The sequence below is a fragment of the Natrix helvetica genome, assembly GCF_964273705.1.
Source record: "Natrix helvetica genome assembly, chromosome: 2".
Lineage (NCBI taxonomy): Eukaryota > Metazoa > Chordata > Lepidosauria > Squamata > Natricidae > Natrix > Natrix helvetica.
The window spans coordinates 33,750,833-33,776,187 of NC_138552.1; the positions used below are offsets into that span (position 1 = coordinate 33,750,833).

The 25,355-nt window shown below is 40.2% G+C and overlaps 1 protein-coding gene across 3 annotated transcripts in view; it reads left to right on the plus strand.

Annotated features, from left to right (window-relative positions):
- MTX3 (metaxin 3) overlaps positions 1 to 25,196 on the plus strand; it is a 35,022-nt gene extending 9,826 nt beyond the window's left edge. For 2 of the 3 annotated variants that reach the window (XM_081943334.1, XM_081943335.1), the window contains exons 5-9: positions 13,735 to 13,917; positions 14,597 to 14,673; positions 18,235 to 18,392; positions 18,654 to 18,742; positions 23,064 to 25,196. In XM_081943334.1, coding sequence (XP_081799460.1) covers positions 13,735 to 13,917; positions 14,597 to 14,673; positions 18,235 to 18,392; positions 18,654 to 18,742; positions 23,064 to 23,177 — 621 coding nt within the window. In that variant the 3' untranslated portion in view covers positions 23,178 to 25,196. The remainder of the gene's footprint in view (positions 1 to 13,734; positions 13,918 to 14,596; positions 14,674 to 18,234; positions 18,393 to 18,653; positions 18,743 to 23,063) is intronic. The other variant, XM_081943336.1, reaches the window with a different exon arrangement.
- Positions 25,197 to 25,355: the final 159 nt, after the last annotated feature.

Below are 25,355 nucleotides of genomic sequence, written 5' to 3' on the forward strand. Positions count from 1 at the left end.
TTCATCTCCTTCCTGGTTCACAAGTGTGATTGACAGACTAAATTGTACATAGCTGTATCAATATTAAAATAATGTTTTTCCACTTACTGTGACTTAGCAAGGTCGTTATGTTTCACCACCCTTTATATTGGAGATGAAGTCAGGTGATTAGCAGTGGGCTTATTGGATGTTCCACAGCTCTCCCTCTTGGTTCCCAATAAGCCTCTTCTGTCACCATTCTGCTATTCATTTCCTGCTGAGCTTGAGAGAATTATTTTAATCAATTCCTCACTTTTATATTGATGCAAATATACTTATCAGGATGGGTGCTTCTGGTCAAATTCAGCCTAAAGAGAGCTTTGTGTTTTCATTGGATGGACACCTGGTGCTACTCAAGGAACCTGCAGGTGTGTCAGAACTTGGGTGAATTTGCATTATGGCACTAAAACGTTTAGTTCATATTTTTGTGAATACATTTTCTACTGTACCTCCTGGTTTCCTCAAGGCTATAGTAACATGACAGAGAAATGAAAGACCAGGAATTGTTCTCAGGGAACATGGAGCATGGGAATGAGTGGACACTTTATAAACATCTTATACCAGAGTGGTTTGTTGAAACAACAGCACACAAACTGGCCTAAATCCATCTGACAGAGCCCAGTGTTGCACTCTTTCCATTTCTGCTGCAGGAACACAATTGGCAGATGTTTCTCCTGACTTCATAACATGTTGAAAAATGAGGGCTGCAAAGAAGTAGTATTTAGCCAGTCTTTTTATGCAGCAGGCACTGAAGATACATAAGAAATACTAGAAATCACAAGAATTCACTAGTGATTTAGAAAAGCCAGGATAATGTTAGGCAATGGTAAGTAAATTTCATGTTTATATAGGGTTGCATAAGATAAGGATCAGTTATGAATACTTTTTAAAAGAGTCATAGACAGCTACTACATGTGTCAAAATTAATATTTTGTCATTTTCTCTTTGAAAGTATGTGCCATCAAGTTAGAGTTAACTTAGCAACTACATAAATTGATTTTCTCTATGACAATCTGCCCCTAAACTGGTCATTCAAGTCTTCTAGTGATGCATCAGTCTTACAGCTAATTATCCCTTTCTTCCATTTTGCTTAGCATTTTGCTTAGCATTAGCTCCTTTGCCAGAGTTAGGATTTTATATAATGTGTTTAAGATAGCATAATTTGAGCCCTGTCATTTATGTCTTGAGAGAGAACTCGGTGTTGATTTATTCAGTGATCTGTTTGTTTGTTTTCTTGACAGCGCATGGTATTCTCAGAATGCTTCTCCAATGCCAGAGTTCAAAATTGTCAATACGGTACTATTCCTATCCTGCTTCCATGAAGTGGCATAGGGAATACTACTGCTAGCATTATTTTGATTTTTGCAGTATAAACACATCATGGCATCTTTTCAAAGGCTGCCTTAGCCTTTCTACCAAATACTAATCTGTAGTGTATTTCTCGACTACGGTACTTGTTCTTTTACTGTGATCCTAAAAAGCAGACGCTACTTCAATATCTTCATTGTCAATTCTAAGCCTTGTTTCTATACCTGATGTTAGTAATTTGGTTTTCTTTTTATTTAATTTTAATTTTCACTATACTCTTTGACTTTTATTATTAGAGTTTGCAGATTCTTTTCATTTTCAGCTGTCAAGAATAATGTCATATCATAAGGCAGGTTATTGATGTTTCTTTCTCCATTTTTAAAATCACCCTCATCTCTTTCAGTCTGGGTTCCCTTAATATATCCAGCAAATAGGTTAAATAAATGAAAGGATACATCCTTGTTTCACTTCTTTGCCAATCTGGAGTCAATCTGTTTTGCTGTGTTCTGTCCCTACTGTGACTTCTTGACCCTGTATATAGGTTTTACATTAGGACAATAAGATATTCTGGAATCTCCATTTTTCTAAGCACGTTTTATAGGTTGACATGATTAACACAATCAAAGGCCTTTCTATAATCAATGGATCACATACTAATTTTTTGGTATTCTGTGGCTTTCTCAATTATCCAGCATGCATCAGCAAAATGTCTCATGTTCGTTAGCTTTTTCTAAAGCCAGCTTGAACATCTGGTGTTTGTTTTTCCATTTGGGATGTAATCTGTTCACCGATCTGAAGTATTATTTTGCTATGATGTGAAATTAAGGATATTGTATGATAGGTGTGTGCGCATTGTTAAGTTTCCTATTTTGGTATTGGAATGTAGATTAATCTCTTCAAATCTATTGGCAACTGTGTCATTTTCCAGATTTACTGGCATAGCCTGGTTAGAACTTTTACTGATTCTTTTTTTATTGTTTGCCATATTTCTGTGGATATTCCATCAGTTCCTATAGCCTTCTGACTTGATAATGACCAGGGTGCTGATCTACTATAATTTCATCTTCTAATACTAAGATTTATGTAAATAGTGAATGCGGTTTTTACCTTTCTTGGCTTTGGCTTCTCTTCTCTTCTTGGCAATTTTGATGTTTTTTTCCGTGACATCCAGTTTGTGTTCTTCTATTTCTTCATCTTTGGCAGTCTCTTTTCACTTTCCTCCTTAGCCAGTTCCTCTGGTTCTGTGTCAATGACTTCAGAACTTCAAAATGATTCCTGATGTTCTCTGAAAAAGGTAGATATATGTTCATATTGTGGAAACTGTCTGTCTTCTTCTTCTTTAGCCCAACTTAGAACCTGCACATGAGTATTGTAGTTTTTAATCTCTTACATAGTCAGCACCTGGCTTTCTGTTTGATACCATAAGTGAAATCTTCTAACCTATTTTAGCAATTGTAGTCAATTTGATTTCAATCTACTCCATGTGATGCTTCCACAGATACAGGTATCATTTTAGTTGTTTGAAGATAGTGTTAACTATAAAGAAATAATAGATTGGGAGAAATTGGTATGTTGATGTCCTCCTTCATTTTCGATTCTTAAAACCATGCAGTGTAACATTTTCTTTAATATTTCCAACTTTGGCAATCCATTCTCCAATCACAAGCAACAGGTTTTGCTTTCATGTTCTGATGGTTTTAAATCAAATTTGCTTGTATAACTTAAGAATCTCATATTTCTATCACTGAAATTAATGAAATTAATTAATGGGATTGGTGTTTGTATGAATGAGCTATGAAACACTTAAGGAAGTGTCTGTTTAAAATCAACATTTAAAGTTATAATCGAAAATGATTAATTTAGTCAACTAAATAGGAAACTTAATCAGTTTTGTAAGTTACACTTATGTGGCCTACTTCTTAAAAACAATAATTCAGCCTAAATCTGGACTGTGATACTTCACACTGTGAATGGAGATTTGATTAAAATATTTCAAAAGGAAAACTAGAAGGTAAAAAAGGTTCTATTATTAATTTTATTAAAATATTTATATGTTTTCTGTAGGCGAGTCATTTAAAACATAGAACTGCAAACGCAGAAAAGCAAATGAAATTAATCAAGAATCAGTAATATGCAATAGTTTATCATTAGTTTTCAAAATAAATGGATTTTATATTATATTTATATTGCAAAGTGGCACAAAGCAAAAAAAAAACACCTACAAATGTTCTTGACATTTTTATCATGTAGGTTTCTGTATCATGTAAAAACAAGGCCTGTGATATCACAATCATTAAGCTAATTGTGAGATTGTTTGAAATTTCAAAGTTACATTCACACACCATGCTAAACCATAATGTTACTTATTTTGATTTTAGTTAGCATTATTCATGAACCCTGGTATTATGATTTGCTGTGTTTGAACCAAATGTCTGTGGCTTGTTGAGCAACTGATCAAAACAAATCATATGTTGTTGTGATATGTGCTCAACTATTGTTACCATGTATGTTTCTCAATAGAGGTGGAGATGGCATTCATGCATGAGTTGACATTGTCCGCCTTCTGATTGGACTGAGTCTGATTAAAGATAGTAAAGACATGCCTCTTGTTGCTAGCCTTACCCAGTTTTTCGACTCAGTCCACTTTGAGGATGGTCGTGTCATCGTTAGCTCCTTGATAGGATTATTAATTGTACTGTAGGTTGAATAATTATTACATCTATTTGTTCTCATCTACCTTGCCTGGATTGAGGAAATAAGCCTGACCTTTTGGAACTGTCAGCCGGGCTAGAGGGGAGGGGCCTTGTGCCCATTGCTCGCACTGAGAAAACTCTAAGTGCTCATGTAACAAGGCGGAGAGAGTGGAGCACTCTTTGTCTGTGCCATTACATCAGCACAGATGCCCGCCTTTATCCAGGCTACTAGACGATTCATCCCTTATCGCTTCTGCGATCGCTGAGGCTGCCTCGCGAAGTTAGAATTTGACAGCTTGCCGAGGCTACCCCATGAAGTCGGAACTTTGACAGCTTGTGAGGGCGCTGCGGCTGAAGCGATCAAGGCTCGTGTGCTGTAGCGCTGCCTTTCAGGTTAGTTTCCCAACCAGCTCTCGGGCCGCAAGGAAGAGAGAGCCAGCCGGGTTGCTGGTTCTTTTTTTCTCACCGCTGGCGGAGCACATCCCTTTAGCCGCCTCAGGAATTCGTGCTTAAAGTGCAGCCGCAACACTTCCACCTCTAGCCCTTTGATCGCTCGCGGTTGGGCTTCATTTGCAGCACTTGTGTAGCGTTTTGGGAAGCGCTCAGGCAGGAAATGATCGGCGTGAGCGGATTAATAGCAACAGATGAGGCAGTGCTGGGCCTGCAGTGCTGGGCCAGATTGACAGCCATAAGGGAGAGGTTCTCCACAAAGTGTGAAGCACAGTGGGCTGTTAGAAAAAGCATGAGACATCATTTTGTTTGCCTTAGTGACACAAGATTGTGGAGGCTGCTGCTGCGATGGTTAATAAGGCCCTCGCTACTCCTGAAGGATTATTGAGCCCTGGCATGGAGGCAGCAGAGCAGGGGCTCCTTATAACGGTGGAAACACCCACCTCTCAGGCTGGTACTGACTCCAAGGGGCAAAAAAAGGCAGAAAAATCTGCTAGATATTCCAAGTCCAAGAAGGCCTCAAAATTGGCCTCCAGGGCGGAGAAGGGGCAGGACAAGCCAGCCACTAAGCAAGGGCCCTCTACATCTCATAGGCCCCAATCGTCCTCATCTAAAGGGGATCAAGCCTCTCACGTTAGCAGCAGATCTTTCCTCCTCTCTTCTATTGGACTTAAGCAGGACCCTGGCCCCTTCAGCCCACTATTCCCAATCAACACATCGGGCTTATGCAGGTCAGGCTCGGATCTCCAGGGCAATATATTGGCAGGGCAACAGATAGGATCTGGGAGTCATAGGCCTGCTGAGGCCACTTTTTCTCCTACAGCTGCGGGCCTCCGCTCTGGCTTAGAACTGAATTCTCTGGCCTTGCCCAATATTCAGGGCATTATTGCATCGGCCATTAGCCAGGGCATAGCAGCTGGGCTACTTCAAGGGGCAACAGCAATTCCGCCAGTAGTTCCGCCAGATCCGCCTGTGGCCTCACCGGTGGCCTCTCCCACTGCTGCTCCAACACCTGCTATGCAGGGGACCATATCTCCATCTCGTTCTCAGCATAGCCAGTCCCCAGTGTTGGAGGAAGGAGAGCTCAAAGATGCAGAGTTCTCTGAGGATGAAGAGGCAATACCTGAAAAAGCCTCGTTCTCAGGTTTGTTCCAACCAGCCCATTTCAAGACTCTGCTGACCAAGGCCAAAGCTTCAGCCAGCTTCGGGGCACAGGCATCACCTTCTGCACCCATTGCAACTTCCGCTTCAGTGGATTTCTTTTTTACGGAACAAACTGTTGAAATAGACACAGTTCCTGCTCCTAAGTTGTTCCTTGACGTGGTGCAGAGACAAAGTGCATCCCCAACATCAGGCCCTACACCTTCTGTAGACAAAAAATTCTACAATGTGGCCAATGACCTGGGTCAGCTCCTGCAGATCCCGACAATCGACACCCCGGTGGCCGTCCTCTACACAGCGACCACTATGCTGGGTTTGCAAGAGGAGGTCCTAAAGCCGGAGGACAGGAGAGCCGACCTCACGATGCATCATGAACATCAGGCGGCGGCTTGGGCGGTGCGTGCCTCAACGTCTGCATCCTTCTTGAGATCGTGCCTCTTCTGGCTTCAACAATTATAGCAGAGGATCCCGGCTACGGACTCAAGGGCTCATCAGGATCTGAATAAGATCATTGCTGCACTCCAGTTTACTGCCGATGCGATGCTTAATGCCACACAATTTGCATTCATTGCATTCTAGCAGGGGTGCGGGAAGGTGACCTCCTCACATCCATTGACTTGACGGAGGCTTACCTGCACATCCCTATTCTCCCTGAACACTGCAAATTTCTGAAGTTCTGTTACGGGGGGGTGGCACTATCAGTACAAGGCCCTCCCAATCGGCCTTTCCTCCGCTCCCCCTGGGCATTCACTAAGGTGCTGGTGGCATTGGCAGCACATCTGAGGCTTTGCCCGTGCGTGTCCAATGCTACCTCGATGATAAGTTGTTACAATCCAGGTCACTATCTGGAGCAAGGCAGGACTTAGAAATAACAATTCGCACCTTGGAGGCCCACAGGTTTTCTATAAACATAGATACAAATCACCTTGAACCCACCACCCGAATCTTACACCTGGGGACATGGATTGATTCCGCTTCCGGGCAGGTTTTCCTATCAGAGGATAGGTAAGCGAATATTAAACAACTGGTTGGGAAGGTATTGAGTCAGCGCAGGGTCTCCCTAGCCACCTTGTCCCGCTTGCTGGGGTAAATAGTGTCGGCTATCAACATCATGCCTTGGGCACGCCTACACATTAGGCACCTTCAGTGGTTTCTCTTACCCTTTCAGAAGGCACACATTCTGTGCAGATGAACTTTTCTCTATTTTAGATCTACAGAGATGCAAAAGAGTGTCTTAATCTGCTGTCAAATAGAATACTGGTGAAGGTCACTGTTCCTGTGGACGTCCTCCGCTCTCTCCCCTGGTTTATACCCAAGGTTTCCTCCTTGTTCCACCGGGCACAGGAGGTCGTTTTGCCCAACTTCTGCCCCTCACCTAGCCATCCCTTGGAGAGAAGGTGACACAAGTTGGATGTGTGATGTGCCCTTAAGGTCTACATCAGTCGCACTTCTGACTTTAGGTCGGAAACGCTGTTTGTGTCATTTCAGGCCGCAACTCTAGGGCAGAAGGTGTCTGCCTCAATCATCAGCAGGTGGCTGCGCAGTTGCATAGCTAGGGCATATAGTTCACAACATGAGCCAGTGCCTAGAGGCATAACTGCACACTCTGCGAGAAGTGCGGCTACTACCGCAGCCTGGGCTACACAAGCGTCTCTAGATGAGATCTGCAGTCTTCCACGTTCATTACCAACTATAAAATTGAAAAATTTGCGTCTGCGGAGGCGGCTTTTGGCCGCAGTCTTACAAGTGGTCCGTTTGGCCGCACCTGTTTCTGATCAGTCTGACTCCCGTCAGGACAATAAGACTTGGGTATGTCCCATGCATGGATGCTATCTCCACCTCTATTGAGAAAGGGCGTTGGTACTTACCTGATATGCTTCTTCTAGGGAGGGAGGCCACACCTTGGACCTTCTTTTTGTCTCTGGCCAGTGGTTGAGTGATCTGGGAGGAGGGAATTTAACCATCACTCCCCTGTCATGGTCAGATCACTCACTCCTCCGACTTGACTTCCCTGGTGCTACCCCCCGCTGCGGGGAGGCGGAACCGGAAAACACTAGATGGTTCCGCCCCAGGCGCCTGATGGAACCAGATAGGTTCCAGATGGAGCTTGGGGCCACCTCCTGTAGCCCTGACCCGCCCCCGGGTAGAGGACCTGGTGGTCGCGTGGAATAATACGACTACCGGGGCCTTGAACCGGGTGGCGCCTTTGCGGCCTCTCCGGCAGCAACGATCCACCCTGGCCCCTTGGTTTACCGAGGAGCTAAGGGTGATGAAGCGCCGCAAGAGATGCCTAGAGAGTCGTTGGAGATCCTCCCGTTCCGAATTTGACCGAACACAGGTACGAGCCCATTTAAGGACGTACCTTGTGGCATTGAGAGCGGCCAAACGTCAATATTGTGCCGCTCTCATTGCATCCACAGAGAACCGCCCTGCCGCCCTGTTTCGGGTGTCCCGCTCCCTCCTGTTTCAGAGGCTGCGGGAGGCCCCTTTACAGGGTAGGGCAGAGGAATTTGGGAAATATCTGCAGGATAAAATCGCTCAAATCCGGAAGGATTGGGTCCCTTTCAGTGGTCTAGTGGAGACGTCCGCGGCGAGTCTTGAGAGACCAGTCTGGGAGGAGTTTGACTTGGTTGCCATCGAGGATTTGGACAGAATGCGTGGACGACTGCGACCTACCAAATGTTTACTGGACCCGTGCCCCTCCTGGCTTGTACTGGCATCCTGGGAGGTTACACGTGACTGGCTCCTGGGCCTAGTGAACGCTTCGTTGGGTGAGGGGTCTCTTCTGGCCGCCTTGAAAGAGGCGGTGGTGAGACCCTTGCTCAAGAAGCCTTCCCTGGACCCTACGGAGCTGGCCAATTATCGTCCTGTCTTCAACCTTCCCTTTTTGGCGAAGGTTGTAGAGAGTGTGGTGGCTTATCAGTTTCCACGACATCTGGAGGAAAATGATTATCTAGACCCGCGCCAGTCCGGCTTTTGCCCCGGGCACAGCACGGAGACGGCCTTGGTCGCGTTGGTGGATGATCTCTGGAGGGCCAGAGATAGGGGTTGTTCCTCTATCCTGGTCCTATTAGATCTCTCGGCGGCTTTTGATGCCATCGACCATGGTATCCTGTTGCACCGACTGGAGGGGTTGGGGGTCTGGGGCACCGTTTTGCGGTGGTTTGGCTCCTACCTTTCCGGTCGGACGCAACGTGTGTTGGCAGGAGAGCAGAGGTCGACCCTAAGCCCCCTTACTTGTGGGGTGCCACAGGGGTCGGTCCTCTCGACACTCCTGTTCAACACATATATGAAGCCACTGGGTGAGATCATTCATGGTTTCGGGGTGGGATATCATCTGTACGCTGATGATACTCAGCTGTACATTTCCACCCCGAACCACCCCAACGAGGCCGTCGAAGTGATGTCCCGGTGTGTGGAAGCCGTACGGGTCTGGATGGATGACAACCGACTCAAGCTCAACCCCTCCAAGACGGAGTGGCTGTGGGTTCCGGCCCCCCGGTTCAACCAGTTAATTCCATCTCTGGCCATCGGGGGCGTACAACTTGCCCCCGTGGAGCGGGCGCGCAATTTGGGCGTCCTCCTGGATGCCCAGCTGTCCATGGACGACCATGTGACAGCCGTGACAAGGGGGGCGTTCCACCAGGTGCGCCAATTGCGCCCCCTATTGGACCGGGACGCCTTACGCACAGTCACTCATGCGCTGGTGACGTCTCGCCTGGACTACTGCAACGCTCTCTACATGGGGCTTCCCTTGAAATGCACTCGGAGACTACAGTTGGTCCAGAATGCGGCCGCGAGGGTGATTATGGGGAGTACAAGGTACTCCCATGTGACACCTCTCCTGCGCGAGCTGCACTGGCTTCCTGTGGTCTATCGGGTGCGTTTCAAGGTTTTGATAACGATCTTTAAAGCGCTCCATGGCACAGGACCTAGCTACTTGCGGGATCGTATCCTGCCCCATACATCCCTGCGACCAATTCGCTCGCACAGAGAAGGACTTCTCCAGGTGCCGTCCACCAGACAGTGCCGCGGAGCGGTGCCTAGGAGCAGAGCCTTCTCTGTGGCGGGCCCAGCCCTGTGGAATGACCTCCCCCCGGATATTAGGACTACCTTTGACCTCCGCTCCTTCCGTGCAAAGCTCAAGACCCACCTTTTCCAAGTAGCTGGCCTGGCTCAATCATAGTTTGATCATATCGCTCCTGACAGGTTTTTTAATTTCGTAATTTTACTTAGGGGATTTTAAATGGCTATTTTAATTGTTTCCATTTATCTGTCTACCTCCTCCACGTATACGTTTATATTTTTGTGTATGTACTGTCTATATTTGTATTTTATGTGTTTTTTATTGTACGCCGCCCCGAGTCCTTCGGGAGAGGGTGCGGCTAACAAATAAAATTTTATTATTATTATTAATAGGGTGGAGATAGCATCCATCCCCTCCCTACTATACGACTGATCTGTTTTATACACTGTTCCTTGGTATCAAGGGGTTGTAGATCTAACGATGGGTTATATTTCAGGTTGTTTGTTGTCAAGTACTGTTTGCCGATATTTGATTGATGATGAGTTATGGTTTATTAAAGTTATTGAGTGATGACATGTTGAGTGTGTCTAAGTTCTTTGCCGAAAAGCTGGGTAAGGCTAGCAACAAGGGGCATGTCTTAACTATCTTTTTTTTTTTTTATTAAAAGAGTTTTGTACAAACAAATTTTCCCCCTTTTCACCCCCCCTCCACACAATATAAATCTCATACAAATGCTATACCCCCCCAACCCCCCCGCAAAAATTCACATTCAAATATTATACCAAACACTTTACCCCCTCCCCTCCCCCCATCTTAAAATAGATTACTCATAACCCCTCTCCTCCCAACAAACACTATATAAATTTCTCTTAAATTAATAATAACACATTGATCATTTTCTAAGCTAATTTAACATCTATAACTCTTAATATAAATTTCTCCTAGCCTAACAATGTTTCATTAGTCCCATCTTCTAATTTATTCATACATATATATTGCCCCACCCTCCACCCTAACCCTCCCCCACCTCCCACACAAACCCACCCCCCTGACTTCCGCTGTATACCACTCTAACAATTCCAAACATCCCATATACTATTTACTCTGATCATCTATCGGTCTAAACATTCTTACCTAAAGGCTAGATAATAACTCCTAGTCTGGTATTTATTCTGTATATAATCAATCCATTTTGCCCATTCCTGTGTGTAATCCTCCTGTTTCTGAGCTTTTAAGAAAGCTGAAATTTTTGCCATTTCAGCGAATCCCGCCACCTTCTGAATCCATTGATCAATTGTCGGCAAAAAAATCTTTTTTCCAATGTTGCGCAATCAACAACCTAGCTGCTGTAACCATATACAAGGCCAATTTTGTTTCCCCTTTGGTAAAATCCTTAACTATACCCAATAAAAACATTTGTGGAGTGAATTGTATTCTTGTCTTAAATACATTCTGCATAACCCACCATATTTTTATCCAAAAAGCTTTAACCTTGTTACAAGTCCACCATACATGAAAAAAGGTAGCATCTAGACACCCGCATCTCCAACATTTTGGTTGAACATTTGGGTACATGCATGATAATTTTTTAGGATCTAAATACCATCTGTAAAACATTTTATAGAAATTCTCCCTTAAATTCTGTGACTGTGTAAATTTAACATTCTGAACCCATATTTTTTCCCACGTTTCCAACATAACCACTTCACCAAAATTCTGAGCCCATTTAATCATACAATCCTTAACCAATTCACTTTCTGAGTCTCTTTCTAACAGTACATTATATATTCTTTTAACTTGTTTTGGACCAGTCTCTTTTATCTGCTTAATCAGTTCCACTTCTTTATCCATAAAGCCGACCCTGCGATCTTCTTCCCATCTCTTCTGAAGCTGTATGTAATGTAACCAATTTAAAGTAATTCCTTCTTCCAACAGCTGTTCCAAAGTTTTTAACTTCCATTCGCCTCCATCAGCAATAAGCACATCTTTATATAAACAACCCCCGAGTGACTTAATATTCATAATCCCCATGGTGTCTGCAAGATCCAACCAAAGCGGTATTTTATAATCCCAATTGGGCCGGTGCTTCTTCCATATTCTCATCAAGGCACTACGGAGAACATGGTTGTTGAACACTTTATCCACCCTGTCTTCATAAAAAAGATATGCATGCCATCCCAGAACAAGATCATGGCCTTCTATATTGAGCAATTCCATTTTTGTTTTCCCGAACCAGTCTGCTACATGCGTTAATACCGCAGCTTCATAATACAATCGAAGGTTTGGGAGTCTGAGGCCGCCTCTTTCACGTGTATCTTGCATAATCTTCATCTTTACTCTCGGTTTTTTCTCCTTCCAAACAAATTTATTTAATGTTGTTTGCCAATTTAACAAGGTTTTATCTGACTTAAGCACCGGAATCATCTGGAATAGAAAGATAAATCTAGGTAGAATGTTCATTTTAATTGCTGAGATCCTTCCAAGCAAAGACAATTGTAACTTTTTCCACGCTTCAAGATCTTTCTGTATCTTTTGCCACAACACTTCATAGTTATTTGAGAAAAGTTTTGTGTTTGATTCTGAAATTTGTATTCCTAAATATTTAACTTTAGAAACTATTTCAAAACCTGCTAAACTTACAAGTCTCTTTCTTTGAGTCTCTGTCATGTTTTTAACCATCATTTTCGTTTTGTTTTGATTTAGTCTAAACCCAGACACCATGCCAAATTCTATTATGATATTTTTCATCTGGATTATTGATTTCAAAGGATGTGAAAGGGTAACAACCAGATCATCGGCGAATGCTCTAGTTCTGTATTCCTTTTGCCTGATAGCTATGCCATCTAAGGATTTTGAGTCCCGAATTGCGTTCAACAAGACTTCCAAAGTTAAAATAAATAACAATGGGGATAATGGGCAACCTTGTCTTGTGCCTTTTTGTATCTCGAAAGTTGTTGACAAATTTCCATTAATAATAAGTTGTGCATTTTGTTGCTGATAAATTGCTCCAATCGCCTGCCGCAATCGTGGTCCCATATCCATCTTTTCCAAAGTCTTGGTTAGAAAGTTCCAATTCACTCGATCGAAGGCCTTCTCTGCATCCAAGAAAACCAGCACTGCAGAGATCTGCTTATTCTTATCAAGATAGTCAATTAAATCTATGAGTTGCCTTACATTCTCCTTCATATGTCTGCCTTCAATAAATCCTGCTTGATCATGATGAATAATCTCTTGAATAACCGGCATCAATCTGTTGGCTAGTACCTTAGCAAATATTTTATAATCTGTGTTCAGAAGAGATATCGGCCTGTAATCCTCTGGTTTCTTAGGGCCCTCTTTATCTTTAGGTATCAATGAGATAAAAGCCGCTTTCCATGAGGGAGGTATTTTACCTCCTTGTTGTATATTACAAAATAGTTGTGTAAGATATTCAATCATTTCCAGTTGTAAAGTTTTATAATACATTGCAGTCAAACCATCAGTCCCTGGAGCCTTAGCTAATTTAAGTTGATTTATAACTAAAGTGATCTCATCAGCGGTTATAAGACGTTCCAAATTTGCCTTTTGAAGCACAGAAATTTTTGCAACCCTTTTTCCTTCCAAAAAATCATCTATTAACTTGTTCTGTATATTATCCTGTACATATAGCTTAGTATAATAGTCCACAAATGACTTAACTATCTTTAATCAGACTCAGTCCAATCAGAAGGCGGACAACGTCAACCCATGCATGGATGCTATCTCCACCCTATTAGAAGAGGCGTAACAGGTAAAGTACCAATGACCTTTTTCAAATTAATTACTTTTATTGCTTATTTACATAAATTATATTTCAGGAAGAATATGCCTTAGAGGAAGAAAAGTGTTATTTCTAGTCATTTCATTATAATAAATGTGCTGAATTTCCCTAGTCCTAAATCTGGGTTATCTATATGTATAAACTCTTATATTTCGAATTTAGAGATAAAAGCTTCAATAAAAAAATAATAATCTGCATGTAGTATTAAAATAAATTGTAATCTTTATAGAATGTGCCTTCATTCTTGAATATTAACATTCTTTATCTTCATGGTACAGCTGTATACTTTTTGGATTGAAGCTGATAATTACTATAATATGACAAAACCATGGTTTGCTTCAAGGATTCCATTTCCATTGAGTTGGTACCTACCTAGAAAGATGTCCAGAGATGCTCTTAATAGGATCTTGCTGACAAAGGGAGGGCCTCCGCTCTATAGCATCACTGAAATTGAAGTTCAGGTAAATTTCTTAGTCAATTAAAATTGATGCAGATGTACTATCACTCCATGAGAAATACAGTATTGTTTACTATTCTACTTTATAAAATGGTAGATGTTGAATCTTCAGAATGTAGTGGTGTCTTGTTTGATATTATTTACAGAATATTTACCTTTCTATCAAGGCAGAATATACAGTCTTGTGTTTACAGATAATACATTCCTTTGAGAAAGACCCTAATTTTGTGAACACCTTCATTTTTTCCAGAGCATTATGAAAAGATCCATTTGCTTTCTAAACCAAATCTCTCCTCCCCGCACTTTATTACTAACAAAAAAAAAAGATTGATCTAATACGGTGCTATACAAACTAAGAAAAAATGTAACTTTGAAGGCGTTCCAGACAAGTACTTTGTTTATACCTTTGTATATTCCCAAAGCATTATTTTGGAATCAAATCTGAAGCCCTGCACAGGTTTTTTTTTTCAAAACAGAAATTAAAACAATAAGGGAAAACAATTGTTTACCACACAGGAACATTTTCCAGAGCTTTTACATAACTTTCTTTGCAACCTTTGAAATCAGTATGGGAAAATTTTCACCACAAAAGTAGTGCTCAAAAAGTATCCACTGTTGTGAAAGCACTCCACAGACATAAGTATTGGGAACATTCTGTGCAGATGAACTTTTCTCCATTTTAGATCTACAGAGATGCAAAAGAGTGTCTTAATCTGCTGTCAAATAGACTAGGCTCATCTCCATTTTTCTTCGGAAATAAGTGAGTACAGAATGTTTATGGTGTTTGCAAGGCATTTTAATGCTACTACATTTTGTATTTAAAAATATGTTAAGACTTTGTTTGACTTGCCAGCTTTCAGTGTCAATACTTGTTCAACTACTGATCACCATAAACTAAATGATGACTAATTAAAAAGAACTTTAAAAAGAACTCAAGAACAGCTTCCTTCCGATTCTATATAACATGAATTACTTGTACATTGAATATCAGTGCCATAATTTTTCCACAATATTGAGTCAAAAACAAGAAAGTTACAACATACATTCTAAATCAGGCTTACCAATTATTTTTAAAAGCCAAGTTAATCACCAAGAGCCATATACATAGTTACTACACACCATATTTACTGCATGTCCTTTGATCATCAACAGGTTACTTAGACTAATGTAACCATTTCGTCCCTCTTTCAAGCAGGCAATTTAAACCTAAATTAAATTTCCATAACCCTCTCCAGTGTGTGGGTTTAAAAAAAATTAAATTGTAGATCTCAGAAGTTATTTCTCTGAATAATAATGCGGATTTCCTGCTAGGGCAGTATTGTATGGTGCTTTTGATAAAAGCTTTAAATTGCTAAAACTAAGACAATGATGTCCAGGTATTTTCAAGGGTCGAGCTTTCAGATCCTGCTCTACAAAAGGGCCTCACCATCTGTGTGTTTCCATTTTCAGTGGATTGTATGCTGAAGTGATGTTGATTTTTGTATAACATTCAGGATGCTGCTTTCCTTTAATGGTGGAAAATCATCTTTTTTCATAATTACATTCCTGTGGAGAAAAAAACACAGTCACATGTCTGAATCAATAATACGGCCAGGGAAGAGATTTATGTACCTTGTCTAAATTCCAATCTAGATTTTCTGGGGCCACATGATAAAAGATTTATCCTGAAGCCACTTTCATCTTTTTATATAAGGGATAGATTTAATTTGATGTCTGCTGATGAAATGTAGATTATATCCCAAACATCAAAATCTGGCTTAAAGCTATCCATTTATCAATTCCTTTATATGAAGACCATCTTCTGGCATTGACAGGCTACATTACTAATAATAGGCTTTACACTTCAGAAAAACTGCTGTTTTACATGTACAGCCTGCAGCTAATTACAATTGCTTAGTTGAATGTTGTAATTAATTAGTTTAAGCCCATTTGATGAAAACAAATCTTGACTGATCCTTCATATTTAGAAAAGATCATGAAGTAATTGGAAAAAATTGAAAACAAAGATTAGGAAAATCACAGGATGGGGAGCACAAGCATAAATACTGCATACAATGGTACAATCATGAATTTACTCTCATTGAATACTGCACGCCTGTATGGGGAAGAAGCTGTCATACCAACAAGATTGAAGTTTATCTTAATGATACAATAAGAATAACATTTGGAACCCTCAAATGTACACCAGTGTCCTGGTTCCATATTCTTTCTAACATTGCCCCCTCCCCCCCTTATCTCAGGTGAGAACAACAGACAGTTGGAGAGTGGAATAAGATAAACAATCCATGGACTCCTAGAGATCTACCAAAACATAAAATATTAGATTCCCTGTCTTGCACCAGGCTTAAGTCTAGGAAACCAATTTGGAATAACATACCGCAGTCTTACAATCTAGATGAAGAATGGTGATCAAAATGGATGACCCTTAATAACTATAACCAAACAGATCACGTATAGTCAATAAAACCATTTCCAGGAATGCAGCTGCCGTGAAAAATATGGAACCATCTGAATAGAATCAGGACAGGCGATGTCAGAAGTAAGGCAAAGCTTTTTAAGTGGGGAATGGCGGTGCATTGGAACAAATGATGATACATATAATCCAAGAAAGTCCCTTCAGGAAGTTTAAAGGAAACTGGGATGATCTCATCGCAGCAACAGTAGAAGCAGCTAGATGGGTTACTTCCTTAGATATTGAACTATAGCATCTATCCTATTGTGATTCTATGGGGCCATATTATAGTGATTTTATCATGTTTTTACCCTAATTCAATATTTTATTTTGTCTACGTATTGTCCACACACTTCAAATACCGTATTTATCAGCGTATAACACGCACAGGCGTATAACACGCACCTTCATTTTAAGAGGGAAATTTCAGGAAAAAAATTTAAATTTCAAATAAAGAACTTTGAAGCAAAATAAGGGTAGCTCAGAACTTTTTTTAAATTAACTTTTAGTCGGGAGTCCGGGGAGAGGAGAGACGGCTCATCCATTCTCTCCTCCTCTCACCCACACCCCGCTGTCTAAAGCGCTTCCTTTCGCCCGCCCGAGCTCTTCCGCGGGCGAAAGAAAGCATTTTAGTCGGGAGTCCGGGGAGAGGAGAGACGGCTCATCCATTCTCTCCTCCTCTCACCCACACCCCGCTGTCTAAAGCGCTTCCTTTCGCCCGCCCGAGCTCTTCCGCGGGCGAAAGAAAGCGTTTTAGTCGGGTGTCGGGGAGAGGAGAGACGGCTCATCCATTCTCTCCTCCTCTCACCCACACCCCGCTGAGTAAAGCGCTTCCTTTCGCCCGCCCGAGCTCTTCCGCGGGCGAAAGAAAGCATTTTAGTCGGGAGTCCGGGGAGAGGAGAGACGGCTCATCCATTCTCCTCCTCTCACCCACACCCCGCTGAGTAAAGCGCTTCCTTTCGCCCGCATGAGCTCTTCCACGGGCGAAAGAAAGCGTTTTAGTCGGGTGTCCGGGGAGAGGAAAGAATATTCAGCCAGTCTCTCCTCCTCACGTCACTGCGGTACTTGTTAATACTGTAAAAACATGGCTTCTTAACATTATATCGGTGTATAACACGCATACATCATTTGCCCCCTATTTTTCGGGGGGGAAAGTACGTGTTATACGCCGATAAATACGGTACATGCATTTGCTGATGCTTTATTCAAACTAACATTTGAGTTTGAATGTATATGGCAGTGATGACGAGCCTTTTTCTTACGGTGTGCCAAAATTGTGCTTGTGCCCACTATCGCGTGCACACATGTGCCCAACCAATCCTCCCTGTCTATCTGCGCATGCGCGCGCACCTCAAGTTCGGGACTTCTGGTTGGCCCGTTGGAGCTGTTTTCGTCCTCCCCAGCCTCCAGAGGCTTTCCTGAAGGTTGGGGAGGGGGAAAACGGCCTCCCCTGGACCTCCAGACAGGCGAAAAATCAGCTGGCCTGTGACTGCATGTGTGCCAGAGCTGACGGCTGGCGTGCCACCAAATATGTCTCGTGCACCGGAGCTGACGGCTGGCATGCCATACATTTGCCATCACGGGTATATGGTTTATTAGTGTTGTATATCAGCGATTGCATGACCTCTGTGGATGCCATATGCTAAATAAATAATAAATAATGAAGACAAATTAGCCATTTTCACAAAATGCAGTCTTATTAGATTATTAAACTACTATGAAATAGGGATACAATTTATTGACTATTTCTATAGTCGAGCATGTTACATTTTTATGAATTCAAAATGTTCAAACATAACATTTTACACATGTTTCTGAAAGTTTTTAAAGGGATTTGAGATAATAATGTCATGTATTTATTATATCTAGACCTACAACTCTTGATGCCTTCGTGTTTGGTTTTCTTGCACCTCTTTATAAAGCACCATTCCTTAAAGTCCAGTTACAAGAGCATCTGAAGCAGCTTCCTAACTTATGTCACTTCTGTGATGATATTCTGAGTTGCTACTTTAGACGAAACTTCTCAGGTAAATGTACACTTGTCCACATACACATATACATCTTAAAATCTACATATGCTTGTTTGCACTAAGTATATACTAGAAATAAATTCTTCACCAGAAATCTTGGAATCTGCCTTATAAATTTGTAAGGGCTTTAAAAATGGTAACAGTTTAGGACTCCATTAGCATATATTATATGATGCTTTCTCTGTGAAAATTCTTGAAATGTTTGTAGAGATTCTTGGTTCTTTCTAATTTTATCTTCTGTGTGTCTTGCCTATTTAGGGACCTCTCCGGAGGGACAAGATACAGTTGATGCGAATCTCCAGAAACTTACACAGCTTGTGAACAAGGAATCTAATTTGATTGAAAAGGTTCTTGTTCATTCTGATTTTCTAACTAATAGATAGGGGCCAGATAGTACTTTTGGCTTTAATCAGCTAGAAAGAGAAAGAGATTGACAGCCAGAATAGAAAAGAGCACCCAAGGAGAGCACAATCCATCCCAAGTTTTGGGATGCTTCCTACTGCAGTTGGTTTCAGCTGTTTTTATGTTATTCAATCTCTGATGTCTGAAGTGACCTTCACTGCAAAAAAACATATGGGCTGTTGGGGGGGGGGGGGGAATGAAGAGAAGAATGCATTTCTTCTGCATTTATCATCTTTATGTTGCTTTTAATGGTGCCTCATTCTTTAGCTTTAGCCCATTTCTCTGCCTTACTGAGGCAGTTCTGTTGCACGAATATATGAAACTGCCATTGTTCTGGATAACTGTGTATCAATAATTTAGGTTTTGAAATATCTGTTTGATAATATTCAGTATTAGATTATGTACAAATATTCTCCTTTATTGGTCAATTACGTTTGTTTAAAAATTCAGTATTTGCACTTGATTTTAAAAAGAAGTAGGCAGTACTTGAGTTGATTGTATTTTCTTCCATAGTAAATAAATATATAACTTGGGTACAGAATGGACAATTCACATAATACCACCATAAAATTCTTTAATGTATAAGATATATAAGCCACTTAAAGGAGCAGGCAGATTCATTATAATCTCTGGGTAGATTTTATTTAATTAGCACTTAGAATCTATACCTAACAATAACTAATGCTTATTTGATAAAGGAAAGAAAAAAGTCATCTGAGAATTAAGGAAGCTATTAAATAGGCCTTATGTATATTTTTATACACAAATGCAATATGGAAAATGTAGGCAATAATTTAAGCAATTCTAGAGTCTGAAGGACAAATGTGATCAAAAGGAATATTATTAAATCTAACAAAGCAGGTGGCCAGGCATTAGAACATACCCTAGAGTACTTTTCAGTATTTGGGGGTAGTAAAATCATAAGTCTGATTCAGCCTTCAACATTTGAAACCTTTGGATGTGTTTCAATTATTTTGATGTTCTACAAAGGATTCATTAGCCCTTTCATAGGCAATAGATAATAGGAATTCTGGCAAAAGGCATGAAAATAGATTCCCTAAAGAGACTGTCCAATTCAACTAAAAATTAACAGTAAATATTAAAAGAACTAGGACAAATTTGAATGTAATTAAATTTGAATGCACAAACTGTCTTTATTCCTCCTCAACAATATCATTTTAAATATAATTTTTATGAATTTATACACATTAATTGTATTTAGTCATTACCTAGCAACTCTAAATGGCTCAGAATAAAAATATACAAGATAATTTAAGGGCATGAAGGTCTTGTGACATAGTGACTAAACATAGGCTTCCCGGCAGTGGTGGATCCTTCCGGTTTAACAATTGGTTCGGTAATTGCATGTTTATGAAATCTGCTTTCTAATCATTTACATTTGTTATTTTTTTGTCCTGTTTTCTAAACAACTGAACATTTCACCCCATCTTCTGCATGAGAGCCTTTCAGATACCTAGAGATAATTATCATATTTCCTACAGCTTTTCCAGGCAAAACATATAGAAATCCTATAATTCTATAATTATTTCTCCTACATTTTTCCTTCCAGGCCCCTTATCATATTGGTTGCATTCCTCTGTACATCATCAAATTTATCAATGCCCTTTCTAAAACCCAGTACCAATAAAGGAAAAGATCAAGGAGAAAATGCAGTACCTGGAAAGAACTCAATGCAGTGTTCTAGGTGCATAAGAAAAATGAACACAGTGATCAGGGTTAAATTTCCTTTTGGGCATTTAGATCATTCTATATAATTCTATATAATTTAATGCTGGGGAAATTAGCAATGTATCTCCACAAATGTTTGACCTCTGAATGCATATATAAATTAATGAGCATGTGATGAAGTGTTTAAGCTTCAGCAGCATTGTGAGCATGAAACGGTGTCTTAATTATATCCACTTGAAATTAACAGCCTAAACTACCTCTGGGATTCAGTGGAGAACAGTGACGTGCGGTGAGGTTTATGACTGGTGAGGCACTGACACAGTGCTGCATTTCAAATATTTTTAGACTTGTGGACTTCAACTCCCAGAATTCCACAGCCAGGCATGCTCAGTTCCAATTTAAAGCAACAGCATTTGTTTTTCTCCTTTGCTCCTTCTTTCTTTTTCTTTTTCTTTTTCTTCTCCTTCCCCTCCTTCCTCCCTCTCTCCCTTCCTCCCCCTCTCTCAAACACACACACACACACACACACACACACACACACACACACACACACACACAGAAGTTGGACTGGACTATCTCTCCTACCCCTTCCCTCTCTCACTCACTCTCAAACAAACCCCCACACACACAAAAGTTGGATTGGATATCTTTTCCAGTGGCTTGAAAGCAGCTCCTCTGCCATCCCCCCCCCCATTCCCCTGCTGCCTTTCCCAAACACCTCCACCATTGCAAATGCAGCCTGCTGTCTGGGTGGGAAATGCCTGGAACACAATAAAGCCCACCCACCATCTCCTGCTGGCAGGCTGGGGTGAGAGGAGAGGCAGAGAAGCCGGAGGGGAGCCGAGCCTTCCAAAAGAAAGAGGCTGGGGGGAAGTGTGTGTACTACAGCATGGCTCTTTGCCTGGCTTCCTGCCTCCTCCTGTGGTCTCCTCAGTGCTCGCTTGTGCTCTCCCTCCCCAAGTGTAGTTTGATTGTAGGTGGAGCCACGTTGCCTTTTCAAACTTGTAATCAGTGAAGCTGGGCTAGATTTTTATATAGTTTTATCCAGCTGTGTGTGTGAGAGAGAGAAATGAATGGGGGCCTGGGGAGGAAGTCACTACACTTGGGGAGGGAGAGCACCAGTGAGGTTAAGCAGAGTGATCCACGGTGAGGCAGCAACTAGCTCAGCTTTTTCCTTTTACTTTTTTTTTCATGATGAGAGTGGTGAGGCTGTGCCTCACTTGCCTCACCTGACTGCACGTCACTGGTGGAGAAGTATAATTCAAATATATATGAGATAAAGGATAAATTCAAATATTCCATGAGATAAAGGAGTGGTTCCATAAATAGAATTACTATCAATCAAAATGATTAGAAGCAGTTATTTCTTAAGTTGTCAGATCATAATGTAAATTAAAGTGTTAATAGAGGGAGACACTAGAGATGCTTGATCAATCTTGGTTTCATTCTGGTTATTTATTCCAATTAAGTGATGTATTTTTCCTATAGAGTCTTTTATTACCGGTAGAACAAATTGAGACAGATAATCAAAAAGAGCAACAGAGAGCAAAAAGTACTATTGCTTTGGTAAATTAAGATAAATTAAATTATCTAGCCATTTGATGTCAGTACCCCTCCACTTGGTAATCATCTATAGATTGGTTTGGGCAGGAGGAAGTTGGCAACTAAGATAGAGGATTCAACTTTTGAGCATTTGTTTCTCTTTGCAGACACAATTTTTTTTAAGCATAACTTTAGACAGAAGATTTGTAGCTTCCTGTTTGGCAGAAACCAGAACTGTGTACTTTTATATAACAGTAGATATTCAGTGACTTGTCAGAATGAGTGGAGGGAACAAATTTTTTAAACGATTGGGTAATGCTCAAAATTGCTGTCTGACTCTAATTTTCTTGTTAAATAAATATTTATCAAGCTCATTTCCTATTTTGTTATTGGCAGATATTTTAACTTTATTAGTAGTACTTTTCCCTCTCCGTTGTTTGATCTTAAGGAAATAGTAGTATTAAACTTTGAATGATCAAGAATATTATCTCTCATTTTTCCACTTCTAAACTGCTTTCTTATTTGATGGGAAGCTGCATGATTTTACACTTAACTCCCTGTGAGAGGGGAAAAGAAATTTGTGCAGATAAATTGGAAAGCACGTTGTCATTCATGTGATGACATAAAATGAAGCATACAACAATGTTTAGTCACGTCAGCTGAATGAATCAGGCCCACAAAATCAGAACATGGTGAAAAAGAGGGATGAATTACAGAGAACTGGATAGGAAATACAAAGTGTTCCCCATACATAGATAATCTTTAAAGGACCACATCTCCATTTCTTTTAATGGATAAACAAGAAGTAACATACTTACTAGTCAGAGTTAAGCGGTTGAAGTATAAAAAATTATGCATGGCATTAATAAGGTAATTCATTTAACTCATCAGTTAATATGTTGTTTTTGAACTCAAGAAAATTGCCCTATTGTGTATATAATTAACATAAAATAAATGATTGGATGTTACAATGTGAGCAGTATTAAGCCTAATTTTATTCAAATATCCAAACTGGCTTTTATCTTGCTTTTGCAGATGGATGATAATCTTCGCAAGAGCCCTCAGCATCCTCCTCGTAAGCTGACAACTGTCAAACTTTCTACAGCTGAGGAAGGAAATAATTCACTGAATCGATTGTCACCCTTATAATTTTTTAATTTCATATTTATACATGTGTTCTAAGAAACTGTTCATCTGTAATCAATTTTTTGCACTAAATCTATGTATTCATGAATCTATGGCAAAGGATAACTTGACATGGGTGCAGGTCCATTCATTTAACCGATTTATTCTATGGTCATGTTAAAAATACTACACTTAAGTTAATATAGGAAAGATCACTAGGCAATTGTGAAATACGATGTTTAATGTCACCTTTAATGCTGCATAATGCTTGCCTTTTCAGGTCAATATGTCCTTTGACCAAAAGCTAGGATTTCACTTTTTTGGAATTCACTAGATTAAGTTTTCAGTTTTGACTGCAATCATGTTGAACCTCAACTTGTTGTATATCAGAATAGGTACTCGATCCCCACTTTTAGCATTTTTGTAGTTTTCTACAATAGCTCAAATACTGAAATTAAAATATCAGCCTATTAACACAGAACAGTGAATAGCGAATGGTATTTGCCATTTTGGAACATTTTGTGCAGGCAATGGTGAATATATGCAATGTATGCTATTTTTAAAAGAATATAGTTTTTTTTAAAAAAAAACTAGTCTTACTGCCATCAGCATCTTGTTTCATATTTAAATGTTTATTTAATCTAGTTTTACAAAGAACAGGCCTGGACAAGCCTGATTAACTGCCTGAAAAGTGTAGCCCATTTTTACTGAGTCCTGTTTTTCCTACTTTGTTCTCTCTTACTCATTGACACCTTTTTCATGTTTCTCCAGCAATTTCAAGTTCTCTGGAATAGGGAAAAACAAGATGAAGTGAAGAGAATGTCCTTCAAACTCCATTTCTGATTTCAACCATAACAATTGGCATTACTTTTATTTAACCTGTTTTGTGCTAGAGATGCAATTGATTTTTGCCTTAATGCAATGCATCAACACCAACCTGAATGACCTAGCCTTTTCTTGGGGTTAGAATGTTCCAGTTAATGAATTGACAGAATACTGAGCATGTGCAGTATGTTGATCTTTGCTGACAAGAGTTCCTGATAAGCATGGGCTTCCCTAAGTACTTGAACCAAGAATGGTAGGTAATACTGCACTGAGAACTGCTCTATATAGAGCTCTGTCCTTGACACTTTCTTGTTACAGTTCATTTATTTATTTATTTTATAGGATATAAAGGTCTAAAGCACACATGACAATATAATAAAAATAACAGTAGAGAGAAATATAATGCTATAGCAGCACATTGGCATTCATTATAGGGATAGAGCTTTGCATTTCCTGAAAGTCTCTAAATCGGGCTCATTTTGTAACATCTGTCAATAATGGTACCGAGAAACATTTCAGTTTAGCAGTAGTTTTGCCACAATTAATATAACAACATTAATAGTCCAAATCAAAACTGGACAGTTGCTAATAGGAGGGGCTGGGTTGTTTAAAAGTCAGATGGTTAGGGATTGGCTTGCAAAAGGAAGGAATAAAGTAAGTTTTATAAGAAAGGGGATATTGAAATATTTAAGTCTTGAGATCTTTGAATAGTATGGAGTTTTGAAGGCATATTTTACAGAGAGGTACTATGAACCTTTTTGTGCCTGCTTGAAGTAGCTCCCTGGGCCTCTGTAACCTAGCTAGTGCCACAAAATAAAAGGGTACACTACCGTGGAAATCTGTAAAACACTGATGAAATAAAATATGGAAAGTTGCATAAATTTGGGGTGTGATCTCGGCAAGGGCTTTCATTGACTCAACATTTAATCCTGAATTAAATCAACATAATATTTTTTAGAAAAGGACTTAATCAAAATGGCATTTTCCTTTAATCAACTCATTTTTGGTGGGTATCGTAATTCTACATTTTTCATATGTAAACAAACATCTTTCTTTTTGTTTGACTTTATTTTGCCAAATCAAACAAATCAACTTTTCTCTAAGTTACTTAGAGTATTCTGTAAATGTAGAGACATAGTTGTCTGAATAAGTTTGTAAATTTTGTATATAAATGTACTTACAGAATATTACTTTGTAAAATAAAGAATGTAGCAATCTCTTCATGTATCTTGTATTTATAATAATATTTTGGGATGTCTAACAAATTAAATTAAAATTTCATGTTACTTCTGTAGGTGTTTCATTTGTTGTCTGAATCTGCAGATACCTATGCAAAAAAATACCTGTGAAAGGAAGTGTTAATTTTTTTTCTTGACA